Source organism: Megalops cyprinoides, chromosome 1 (genome assembly GCF_013368585.1).
Source record: "Megalops cyprinoides isolate fMegCyp1 chromosome 1, fMegCyp1.pri, whole genome shotgun sequence".
NCBI lineage: Eukaryota > Metazoa > Chordata > Actinopteri > Elopiformes > Megalopidae > Megalops > Megalops cyprinoides.
The window spans coordinates 11,137,183-11,150,207 of NC_050583.1; the positions used below are offsets into that span (position 1 = coordinate 11,137,183).

Sequence of the window (13,025 nt, forward strand, 5' to 3'; positions counted from 1 at the left end):
TTGGCCTCGTTGCCAAAGAAGGGAGAGTGGTAGAGCTGGAGGAACACGAAGCTGTGGGAAGGAGACACGTTAGCAGATCACAAGATCAACACTCTGCATACTGAACACCAACAGAGCAGAGTCAACCAATGACGTCCATACACAACGGATCACAATCGATGTAACCCCTCCCCGCCCCCCCCTCTGCGGTCCAAAGGCTCATTCCCCACTGGTTTGGGGAACTGGATTTGGAACGAAAGGTTATATGTTCAAATCCAAGCTGTGGGGAAGAAAAGGCACTTCACCCCAGTTCCTTGAGTGCCTATCCAGCTGTATAGATAGATACATACTACTTCGAAAAAGGTAGGCGGCTGACTTGAGTAAGGGTGAAAGCTAAGAAAATTAATTAGGTGAATTAATTATTTGTACTGACTGGGTACTTTAAAACTGTAGACATAAATCAACGAAATTCCAAGTGCCCATTGTGACGCTCCCACTTGTGTGCAGGGGCAGCTATGAACGAATTTTCACGTTAATATTCAAATGCGAAAAAGTTATTCAGAAGCAAATGGCATTAATCTTGTCCAAACAACAAGCTCTAAAAATCCCAGTCTCAGCACAGGCTGAAATCTGCTTTGAGCAAGAGGACAAATTCAGATTTCCACTGCCTCTTAACTTGGTTTAGAGCTACAAGGCTGCTTAAGATAAACTTCAATATGCATACAGACAATACAATTTTTTGTATCATTCCCCTGCTGAATTAGTGACATGGCTGCATAATCTCTGTTCTAGCTATCTAGAAGGAACCAGACTACCTTATTCACAAATGAGCTGCTAGCCATCAGAAATGTTAAGTAGCCATCAGAAATGTTAAGTAACCCCCAAGCCTTCAAAGATCCATTCAAAGTTCTGACCTTAATCTAGCACTGTTTTTGCCAACAGCATTATGAGCATTAAAAAAAAAAAACGAAAAAAGAATCTGCTCCAGCCGGAAGAAGAAAAAAAGAATGAATGTAATTATGGTGGACTGATTAATTTGGCTTTTTCAAAGGTGGGGGAGCAGCCTTCACTAATTGAATTCCCTGATGGATTCCATGCTATTTCCCTGGGCTGTCAGAAGTGGCGGGTTATGGGAGGTGGAGGGTGATTTTTAAAATTTGATCAGGCACCCCCCCCCCCCCCCCCCCGAAAACGAAGTCCCTGCAATTGGCTCTCCAAGTGCAGCACGCAGGTGCCATTCAATGAATCCCCAAAGACAGCAACCCAATCTGGGAGGTAACGGGAAACAAACACCAGACACTGAGTGAACATTCTCATACTGTGCAGGGGAAGAGAGCAATCCTTTTGCTCAATGCTTACTCCCCATGGCAGAAGGTTCATTTAAGCGCACAGGTTTTATTTCCAAAGTGCAACCCGGTGCACTGAACTTAACAAACTCGCTTTCCAGGGTCCCAACCAGCCATCTGGATACGAAAGGAGACAAAGAGCTAGCTGAGCATCACAAGGGGAGAGTGCTTCTGCTACATTTCCCTCATTTGTCCTCACAGCAGGTGGTCCTTTTATGATCCGAAATGCACTTGCATTTCCATGAGTGATTCGGGGTTTTGCTCAAGAGTACAACAAAGCATTACATAACATCACTGTCAACAGGAGGTCCAGCAACCTTTTGGCTGCAAGCCCTGCCAATTACCACTATGCAAGACTGCTGCCCAATCAGCCCAGTTCTAGGATCTGAACCCACAACCCTTTGATAGGTCCATTGTTGAAACTCCAGTGTCACAGCGATGATCAGTAGCATGACCCCACCCTGTTACGAGGACAGACAGACAGACGGGCGCACCACACCTGGGGCTAAGGCCGGAGGTCTTCTCCGAGTTGGAGGCGGCGCCGCGGTTGTGGTAGGAGTCGCGCTCCACTTTCCTCTCACGCCGGGACGGGGCGGACACGGAGATGGTGTGCCCGCGGGGGCGGTGCCCGCTCGGGGAGAGGGGGCCGGGCTGAGGCGCCGGGAACTCCAGCTTCAGCTTGGACGCGGAGGCCGCCGCGGCTGCCGTCACTGTCGCCCCGCCCGCCACGGCGGCCGGGGGCTCCGCCTGGCCATTCGGCTCCGCCCCCGCACCGTCCTCGTCCCCGGGGCCCTGCGGCCTCCCCTCCCCCGGCCTGACGCCCGCCGCCGGGGCCTCCCCGGGACCGGCCCCCGGGGCCTCCCCGAAGGCCTCCTGCAGGGTCTGCAGCTCCGGGGACGAGCTGGACTTGTTGAGTGTCTGCGTGTGCTGGAAGGGCAGGTCGGGCCCCTGGGAGCCGGGCGTGGGAGGGGCCGGCAGGGGCTGGTCGATGGGGATGGCGCCCTCGCTCTCCTCCTCCAGCGTGGACTTCTCCTCGTCCTGGCTGGAGCTGGAGGAGGACTATGCACAGGCATTGTGCAGCACGCACGCACCAACCAGCAGTCAGAGAGAGAGAGAGAGAGAGAGAGAGGACCAGATGCAACAGAGGCACAGGGAGGGACAGGTACAGGTATGACAGTCAGAGAGAGAGAGAGAGAGAGAGAGAGAGGACCAGATGCACCAGAGGCACAGGGAGGGACAGGTACAGGTATGACAGTCAGAGAGAGAGAGAGAGAGAGGGGACCAGATGCAACAGAGGCATAGGGAGGGACAGGTACAGGTATGACAGTCAGAGAGAGAGAGAGAGAGAGAGGACCAGATGCAACAGAGGCATAGGGAGGGACAGGTACAGGTATGACAGTCAGAGAGAGAGAGAGAGAGAGGGGACCAGATGCAACAGAGGCACAGGGAGGGACAGGTACAGGTATGACAGTCAGAGAGAGAGAGAGAGAGAGAGAGAGAGAGGGGACCAGATGCAACAGAGGCACAGGGAGGGACAGGTACAGGTATGACAGTCAAGAGAGAGAGAGAGAGAGAGTGAAGACACGGCAGTCAGACAGTGACAGAAGCAACCGACAATAGAAAAACCCAAGATCATTCTACTCCCCCCTGCCACACATGCTCACTCTCCCATACCCCACTCCCCCCCCCCATACTCCACTACTACCAATGCCCCTTCCTCTCCCATAAGACATTGCTTTCCCTCTACTGTACTCTACTTCACCCCCCCCACACCCCGCTCCCCGTACACCGCCCCTCTCCAGCCCCTCTCTCACCCTGCTGTAGGGACTCTGCGGCAGTTTCTCTGTGCTGATGAAAATGGGCTCATTGGGCATGGCCTCAAACTCCTCGCTCTCGGGGGACTCGGAGGGGGACTCCACCCCCCGGCCCCGCCCCCCTTCCTCCAACACCACCACCGAGTCTGCAGGGGGCGGCAGAGACACCAGTCAGGCGGGCGAAGTGATGGCGGCACGCTGACCACACCCAGCCTGCGCGCGCGTACACACACACACACACACACACACAGACACACACACACAGACACATTCGTGCATCTACACGATCTCTCCATCAGGGGGTTTGAGGGGGAGGCCGCAGAAACGCACGGCCTTCAGACAGACTCTCTCGCATGCATCTGCTCGTTTCTGTGGGTACTGTTTTTTTGGCTTTGTCTTCCCTCTTTCCTCTAATTCCTCCTAAGTCCCAGCTCCTGCTCGTACCCCCAAAGATTAAAATTCAGAATTGGCCATCAAATCCAATCAACAAGACTGCTGTTAGGAGAGCTTTCATGAAAGTCTGTATAGGCCTTTGATCCCTGTTTGGCTGTCTGAACGTGGTCTGGAAATCATGCCCCCGTTGAAATAAAATGCTGTCAGGAAGTAAAAGAGTCTGGGGTGCGCAAACCCCACCCCCTTACCCACCCAACACACATAAACACACACACACACATGCGCGCGCACACACACCCACCCTACACCAGTCACATTCCTCCTCTCCACACCCATCAGTGGTTGCCAGGCGTTGGTGCACAGAATCAGAGCAAAACGTAAAAAAAAAAAAAAAATCACGCTGACGCTCCATGCTCATCACACAAAGCGGCTGGCGTTAGCGGCCTCTACACCGTCATTCGCTAATTCTCCTTCCCTTCTCCCCCAAACGCGTGCCATGTCACGCAACTAACTACGGCGCCGGCGCTCGAAGGCCAGACCCTTCCTCTCGCAAAGCAGCCGCTGGGAGAGAGCCTCGCTGTTCATACGGCGAGGAAGCCCGGGTCACACCGCTGCGGGGGTTTCCTGCGCTTTTCAAGACTCCATAAAAGAGCCCAATAAATGCAGGTAGGACACAGACAGAGCGGGGACTAAAGGGCCAGCTGCTTTTGCAGGTCGGGTCTGGGCTTCAAACACCCGGCAGCATGCAGCGTTAGTGTCCTCAGAGGCGGGGGAAGGGGAGGTTGGGTGGAAGGGTTAGAGGAATCAAGGCGTCAGGAATCACGAACAATCTCATCTTTGGACGGTTCATTCTTTTGATTCGTGGTTTTTTTTTTTTTTTTTTTGCCGGGGGTTTGATTTATTTTTTTTTTTCTGCCGCTCTCTCTCTCTACGCCGGAAAGAGCTGGATCCCAGGTTAATCGTACACAGAAGATCGATGTATATTGACGGATATATACATGGATATACCTGCCCAGGAAATACTCCTGTGCAACCTGGCGGGGGGGTCGGAGAGGCAGAGAGAGGAGAGAGACGCCACTGTGAAGGGAAACCAGGCCAGATGATGAACAGATCAACCCCAGGAACACAGGAGAAAGAGTAGGAAGAGGAGGAACAGGAAGAGGAGGAGGAGGAGGAGGAGGAGGAGGAGGGCACAGAGTACAGGGAAAACACGGTACTGCAGTCTCAACAAAACCCCATGTCCCCGGACAGCACGGCCTGAGCCGGGCACTGAAAAGGCAGGATCGTACAGTATGCATGTACACATATGACACACGTATGCACAGACACGTCATATGCTACGCACACACACGGGATGCCGATGGATGGGTGAAGAGATGCACAGCCAAGAGCACGCGACGGCATGGACTGAACATGGCGGCGTCCCCATCTCTCGCCACAGGGGCCCTCTAGCGCCCCCTACAGAGGACTACACATCTCCCAGGGAGAGTCTGTCATGTCCACATTGGGTTACTCAAAAGAAAAAAAAAAAGTTTCCATCCAGCTTGGTCTGGTGTTGTCAAGCGTCTCCCCCGCCCCGGCACAGCCGAGCATGCTGGGATACATTCCTGGGCAAGAGATGGGGCTCAGTGTACACATTGCTGTCAGTCATCAACAGCAAAATGCCTCTGTCAAAATCCTCCTCCCGGGGACTTACTGCTGACGGACCAGCAATTTCAGTACCTTGATAAGCACTGCTGTGAACACCTTGCCGTGTGAAATCTATGACTAATAAATAATTGCATACAGTAATGACTGTAATAACCACAACGTGAAAAGGGAAGAGCTGGGACAGGAAGCAATTAAGATGATGTCTCCCATCTTTAGACTGCAACCCCAACAGGAATGGAACGTTTTGGTGTTGCTGTTCCAAACCCCGAGAACAAGACGGTCCCTCTGGCATTTAATAATGTGATGGAACAAATCAGTGAGACAACAGTTACATGGTTACATGGTTACATAAACGCTGCCGGATAAAAGCGCAGATTAACACTGTAATGTCGCCCGCAAAATGTCTGAACTCTGGGTGTGAGCGACAAAGAGAAGCCGGTGACGATGGCGCGGAAGCACAGCCAGGTGACGGACGGACAGACCGGTGGATGGGCGGACAGCTGGACGGCCTGCTTACCTGTGTTGGAACGCTGGATGAGGGAGGGCTTGTGGCCCTGCGGGACGGCGGGAGCCTCGGGGGGGCCCGGCTCCTTCACCCTCTCCATGGCCATCAGCACACTAGACAGCTCCTGCAGGGGCATGTTGCCCAGCTCCGAGGAGAAGGGGCTGGGTGGGTTCTCCAGGCACATCAGCCAGCTGGTGTTACCTGCGGCGGCAGACAGGAGGAGCCGGTGAGACCCGCCGGTGAGACCCGCCTCCGACCGGCGACGGGAGGGCGAGGCTTCGTGAACCGAAAAATGGGCGTGACTCTGAACGTGTGAATCCCAGCGATCCCCCTGATCTGCAGGATCTGTGCTGCTCCTTGATGTACGGTAGTATACTTGGCTTCCCGTGTCTATTCAGGTTACACAAGTTAACTTGTGGTAGGGCTTGACCGGTGTTGTACTCACACTCACTGGTCTGGGAGTGCTGTGAGCCTGGTCTGACACTGTTGCTCATTCAGCTTGAATGGATACGCTTCTGTTCTTTTCTGTTGGAAGTCACTCTGGATGAAAGTGTCTGCTAAATAACAATAATGTAATCTGATGTAATGCTCCCTTGCAGAGTGACGTCTTCTCATTGGTTCATAAGACGCAGCAACAGAAAGCGTGTGATAGGTTGCACACAGTATGGGGTTCACGAAGCCTCACTCTCTTATTGCTGCTCACTACAGGAAGCTCTCCACACTCCTGAGTGTGGCAGGCATCAGACTGCACAGCTGGCTGGCTATACAGACTGTGGCAACCTGTTTTTCCAGAAAAATGCATGAAGGGCCATTCAAGGAGGACTTCAACCACAAGGAGCCTCCTTTGCAAAGACAGCCAAAGAAATCCAGTTTTGTTAAAAGTCAAAATGTTTTTGAGGCAGCCTGACGGATCAATTCACCAGACTCGGATTTCATTAAGACGGGCACCTTGGGATCTCCTCTGAGAGATTATTAGTGGCTTGCGACGCTTTAAAGCCGCCATTCACCGTTAAGTACGAAAGAGTGGAGATTGAAAAATCGGGAAGAGCGCCTTTGGATATTAAAAGGAAGAATTATTAGTTGGAGGCGCCAAGTAAACAGCACACAGATGGCTTTAACAATGCGGAATGGTAAACGCGTGGAGCATACAATGGCTTATGGGCTTCAGCTCAGCCGAGCTTGCTTAATTCGAGGACACGGCGTGAGAATATGCTACGCTGTGCCGAACGGCATCCGTGTTCCTCACGGACGCCCCGTTTTTAGCCCTGAAATTCCACCCGCCACTTTCGTGAAAGAGGCTATTACCTCAGAGTCAATACACCTGCTCCGCCAATGAAAAAAAAAAAGCCTGCGCTATCAAATAACCACCGCGAGTCTCCGTTTTTGACTCTGGGGGGAGAAAAATAATAATAATTTAAGGAAATAACGCCGCTGCATCAACTTGACAAATTACCGGGAGTCTATTACACACATTAATGAGCTACTCTCCGAAAGAGCAACCGAGACACAGCCCAGAACATTCTCGCAGGGGAATAGAATTCAGACATATTACGGCAGATGACGTCGGGAAAAAAAAAACCCAAAGCCGCGCTGATATTTATGCAGGCCTTTTATGATTATGTTTCATGATTACAGAACAGGAATGAGCGTATCTGTCCTCCAGTGGGACTGCAGTATAATCTTAATGACAGATAGTAATGATAAAAAAACGTCTGATGGGGACTCGAGTAAACGACACCTTTCTCATCTGTTAGGAACATGGATAATGAATCAATGCAGAATTGTTTAAAAAAAAAAAAAAAAAAAAAGTCAAATTGACCCAAAAGACAAAATGAGGTGTAGGCTACTTCACATGCACTACTCATTTAAAAAGTTTAAAAAATGTTCACATTATCAGGCCAGAGCTCACTCTTGTAAATTATCATAGAAATGAGACATCGTGGATTTTTTTTCTTGTTCCATGAATCAGCAGATGTTTTTAAAGATTAACCCCTAGATGGTCTTTTGGATATTTGCTTTCCCAAAGAGTGCTAAGCCAGCCCCTCCTCTTAGACTCTGCAACTCTGTGTGCTCCTCCTTTACATACCACCCCTGTGCTGTGACTCAGAGACTCTGTGCTGTAAATCAGAGACTCTGTGCTGTAAATCGGAGACTCTGCTCAGGCCCTTTGTGCTATGACTCTAGGCCTCTACACTGTGACTCTGGGCCTCTGTGCCGTGACTCAGGGCCTCTGCGCTGTGCCTCCAGGCCTCTGTGACTCTGGGCCTCTGTGACTCTCGGTCTGTGTGACTCTGGGCCTCTGCATTGTGACTCTGGGTCTCTGTGACTCTGGGCCTCTGCATTGTGACTCTGGGTCTCTGTGACTCTGGGCCTCCGCATTGTGAGTCTGGGTCTCTGTGACTCTGGGTCTCTGTGACTCTGGGCCTCTGCATTGTGACTCTGGGCCTCTGCATTGTGACTCTGGGCCTCTGCATTGTGACTCTGGCACTGTGAAAGGGAGCCCACCTGAGGGTCTGCGTATGAAGATCTCGGCCCAGCCCTGGGTGAGCATGGGGGCGAACTCCGCCAGGCTGGACTTCTGGTCCTTCTGCGGGGGCGACGACAGCGCTGGGTCCTCTCCGCGCAGGGACCCCAGCCCGTCCAGAGGGGGCCCGGGGGAGGGGAGGGGGCCGCACAGCTCGCTCTCCGAGGGGGAAACCAAGGGGCTCAGGCTCTGAGCGGGACCTGCACAGAGGGCATGCCCACCTGGCGGACAGGTGGGCAAGGGTGAAGAGGCTGAAAACGATTTTCAACAAAGAGCATCACTGAAGACCCTCCTGAGGGGGGCCCACCCACAGGCACCCGAAATCATAAAAATAGTCACTCATCTTTCTTCAATATACCCTCGTTTTGGGACCTTTAAACTTATTTACTCAGTGCTAAGAGTATTCTGACAGCATTTTGATGCAACTTTGATGACCAGCTAAACGCCAAGCCAAGAAGTGCTAAACAGCTGGGTCTGGTCGTTAAACTTTATTTACCCTCAGTAATATAACTGCAACAGTAGCTGTAATCACTCATAAACCGATAGTTTTGTTTTGTATCATAAATCTCGTTTTAATTTCTGCTTTCCTGCTCCCCTCTCTCTCACATCCTGTTTTATTCCATCAGTTTTGTCATTCTATAAATTGTCACAATAACCATTTACCTGTCACTTTTTATAATAAGTTAACTGTCTTAATACCCAGCTTCTCACAACATAACCTCTACAGCACAGTCCGCATAGCACAGGGTGCTATTTACACTACACTGCAGCCCCACCTCTCCAGACTGCATCGTGGCTTGCCACCTAATTATAACTCCTATCCATCCACTTCTTGAGTATTACTGTCAGGGCTTTACTGTGCTCGTTGAAGTGTTTTGTAGCGTTTATTACATACTTATTAAGAATGCGCCCTTATTTCTGTGACCTTATTAGATGCAGCTTTGTACCCTTGATACGATATTGGCATGTTGCACTGGATAATAGCATTGAACAAGAGACAAATAAGAAACAGAATGAAAGAAAACTGCGAACGTCCCTATCGGGTCTCTCACACACACACACAAACTCTCACACACACACACACACACACACACACACACACACACGCACACACACGCACACACACACGCTGCCTCCACCGCCCGCCCGGGCGCAGGTGCGCCCCACCGGGCCTTCACTCAGCCCACCTGATATGGAGCGGACCCGGATGCGCGCGGCTCGGTTGACCTGCTGGCTGGGCTGGGACTCCAGCTTGGCGGGCGCCTCTTTGGTATGCCTGGTGTGGAGGGAGGGGTCGGACCTGCTCGGTGGGAGGGAGAGGTGGGGAGGGGGGACAGCGGTGAGGGCGGGAGAGCGCCGGTCAGAGAGGGAGGGGGTTAAGGGGCGCCGGCGCCGTGCCTTACCTGGTCAGCTCCCCGGACCCATGCCGCTCGGCCAGGTCCAGCCCCAGCAGCGCCTGCGTGCGCGAGCCCCCGCTCGTCGTTATGGTAACCAGCTTGTTACCCACCAGCCAGGTCATGCTCCGACCCCCTGCCAACAGGAACTCCGCGATGGGCGACCTGGCAGGACAAAAGCAATCAATTTATCCGTCAAATTCTATTTGTTAGAGCTCATTTTCACAATTGCATCGCCGCTAAGTGATACACAGAGTATGTTTCTCAGGGAAAAGTGAAAACCAGTAAGGCAGAACCCAAGCCTGTGGCGGAAAAACTGTGAAAATTATTCTCAGACCGCAGGAAAAGGCGGTTGAGAGAAACTCCTGGGAGAGCTGAGCCACAGCGCTGAGCCATCAACCGCCTCATATCTACAGCACGCGATCTCTTCAGGAGACTTCTGACGGTCCAACACTGCATCTGTCTCTGATACTTTTTATTGATTTTCATGCGGAATGCAAGGAAACAAACAAAAACAAAAGAAAAAACAATGAAAATAAAAGGAACTCAGATACGCAGCAGCACGGTCATTATTATATATACATATATATATATATATATATATATATATATATATATATATATATATATATATATATGTATATATAATATATAAAAAATATTTCAATTGTTACATAAAATTACAAAGGTAAACAGACAATATTAATAAGTTAACGACTGTGTTATGTTTGTTCTTATGGAAATCCCATGCAGAGGACAATGAGAGGCCCTTAAAGCAGGAGATGTAAGACTGCCAGTCTGTGCTGAGCTGTAGGGTCAGTTCTCAGTATCGCTGTGTTTTTCACTGTTGAAAGTGATGGAACTTTCCTGAAGGTGAGTGGGAGGGACAGTGGAGCTGCTCCTCTCCTCCCCTCCACCCCGTAGCGCCTTCTTCAAAACGCTTCTTATGAACTAACGTCGCATCCGCCTCTCAGAAATGTTTCTCACAAACTTTTGTCGCATGTCTGCCCTCGAGGTATCTCTCAAGATCTACCGCTGCGCCTTCTGAATTCGTTTATTTCAGGTGGGCCGACGCCGCGTCTTCTCCCCGAGGTTAATTCTCTCAGACTCAAGTCGTGTCTTTCAAGTTCTTAACCAAATACACAAGCAAAAAGCAACGACTGAAAACAACTGAAGCAGACACAAGCCAAAAAAAAGGGAGGGGAGGACTCTCACGCTAAGCGCTGGCGTTAATGAAAACAAATGTGGGAACATCCACTGTCAGTGTCTGTGGTCGCATTTCTTCCAAGCTCTCATGGCCCAGAACGCTCACAGGCATAATAACATGACCCACCGCAGAGGCTCAGCCTAGCACACCACTGACACGTATACACACCCACCCACCCACACAAGCACATGCACGTACACACGCGCACACATGCACACACGCACACAAACGCGCATGCACACACACACACACCCACACACCCACGCAAGCATACAGACACCAGCACATGTCCGTGCAAACACACACATGCACGTGGACACATATACAGACACCAGCACATGCTTCTGAGCACAAAGCTAACATACACATATGCATACAGACACCAGCACATGCGTGTGCACACGCACACATGCACACGCACGCACACGCACACACACACACACACACACAAACACTCCAGTCTACAGACAACACATGCATGTGCACACAACCACACGTGCTTCACACAGACGCACGAACATACAGTCCAGTCCACGACCACCAACACGGCACTGAAGTTCAGCCCCCCCCCCCCCCGAAGGACGGACCTCTTGGGCAAGGCGGAGAAGTTGGAGAAGACGTAGCGGGCCATCATGTCCAGGCAGGTCTCGGTCAGCTCCAGGTGGACGTTCTTCAGCCCGTCGTCCGCCTGCGCCATGGCGTTCTCGTCCGCCGAGCCCAGGCTGCTGGTGGTGATGGAGGTGTGCATCCTGCAGGGGGAGCCAGAGGGACGGGGGGGGGGAGGTGGAGCGGGGGGGGGTCACTGCGTGGGGGGCGCAACACCAGCTCTCGCACGCAGCTCATGCACACAGACTTACAAGCTGGGACTTGATATGATCCGCCCCCGCTCCCCTTCCTCGCTCGGGGCTCGGAGCGGTGGGTTATTCACGAGCTCCAACCTTTTCCTTTACAAAAAAAAAAAAAACACAACCCAGGGAGGACATGACACATCAAATTTTGCAATTACGCTTAAGCCTATTTTAATAGTGCGCCTGCCACTGTTTCCATAAATAAATTCCCAGCACTTAGTCACATTCCTGTTAGCTCGGGCTCGTAATGTGTGAACACTGCCATGCCCAGCTTTCAAAATCGAAAAGAGCATTCTGGGAGAATCTTGGGGAAGGGGTTTGGGGGGGATAGTGGTGTACAGAGGTTTATCTGTACCCACCGAGCTCATGTGGTTGTGATCAACATTTCTGCAGCGCTTTGTAATGCGTTGCGGGTCCCGGGCCAGCTGACGGCAGCAGCCAATGACTGCAGGGCTTGTTCTGCCAGCAAGACCTCTCCCGCACGGCAAGGCCCCAGATGGTAGCTTTTCCTCCTCCGCTTCTCATTACATTTATTTAATACTGAATTTCGGTGCGATTTCCTTCAAGACTGAACAGCTAAGCGGGATAATTAACTCGGAATGGAGTGAGAGGCAGGCGTCGGTTGTGACGGCGCGTAGCGCTCTCCAAGGAGGGCCCACAAACGGGTTTAAACCTGGGAAAATGAACCGGGCGTTCCACAGGCGGTGGCGCGTGGAACGACGCCGGAGACTGTTTATCGCCTGCTGACGCTACACGCCCCTGGGTCTCATAGCCGCTGAGGGCTTTCCGGCTGCTAAATAAGCTGATAAACCGAGGGGTTCCGATCACTGCACGCCGTGTCATCAACTCCAGGGACATAACAGATTTCACGACATCGTTCGCTGAGACGACGCCCCGATCTGGGGGTGGCTGGTGTGGCTCACCCTTTTACGTATTACTCCTTTAACACACAGCTGGATGTTCACAGTTCCAGCTTTCACAAGGACACAATCGCAGAGGCCCACCTCAGAACAGTGACCCGCAGAATTAGACTTACCGGCCCAGCTGTTTCCTAATGCCACCTAATTCCTAATGCTCACATTAACGAGGATGAGAACCCAGCACTCAGTCATCACTTTACATTTACATCACATTACATTTTTGCTTAGTACATGCTTAGTGTGACTTACGTAGCTGATGTGTTCTCCATTTATATAGCTAATATAGCTATAGCGGGTTAAGCCTTTTGCCCCGGGGGTACAAGAGCAGCACCCCACAGGGGACTTGACCCTTCCCCCTTACTGCTACGCCCCACTGCTCCCCTAGATTTCCCTCTTAAGGCGGGAACCGCGCTCAAAGCTAAAGCGACGCTCTGCACCTCACCTT

General features: G+C 51.7%; 1 protein-coding gene across 6 annotated transcripts in view; it reads right to left on the reverse strand.

Annotated features, from left to right (window-relative positions):
• The window catches only part of tsc2 (TSC complex subunit 2), a 39,213-nt gene that overhangs the window by 6,192 nt on the left and 19,996 nt on the right, over nt 1-13,025 (reverse strand). For 3 of the 6 annotated variants that reach the window (XM_036537397.1, XM_036537423.1, XM_036537389.1), the window contains 9 exons: nt 11,670-11,756; nt 11,400-11,561; nt 9,615-9,770; nt 9,399-9,511; nt 8,193-8,432; nt 5,700-5,888; nt 3,140-3,285; nt 1,825-2,384; nt 1-51 (listed from right to left, as the gene is read on the reverse strand). The exon at nt 1-51 is cut by the window's left edge and continues 28 nt beyond it. In XM_036537397.1, coding sequence (XP_036393290.1) covers nt 1-51; nt 1,825-2,384; nt 3,140-3,285; nt 5,700-5,888; nt 8,193-8,432; nt 9,399-9,511; nt 9,615-9,770; nt 11,400-11,561; nt 11,670-11,756 — 1,704 coding nt within the window. The remainder of the gene's footprint in view (nt 52-1,824; nt 2,385-3,139; nt 3,286-5,699; nt 5,889-8,192; nt 8,433-9,398; nt 9,512-9,614; nt 9,771-11,399; nt 11,562-11,669; nt 11,757-13,025) is intronic. The other 3 variants (XM_036537432.1, XM_036537415.1, XM_036537406.1) reach the window with 2 other exon arrangements.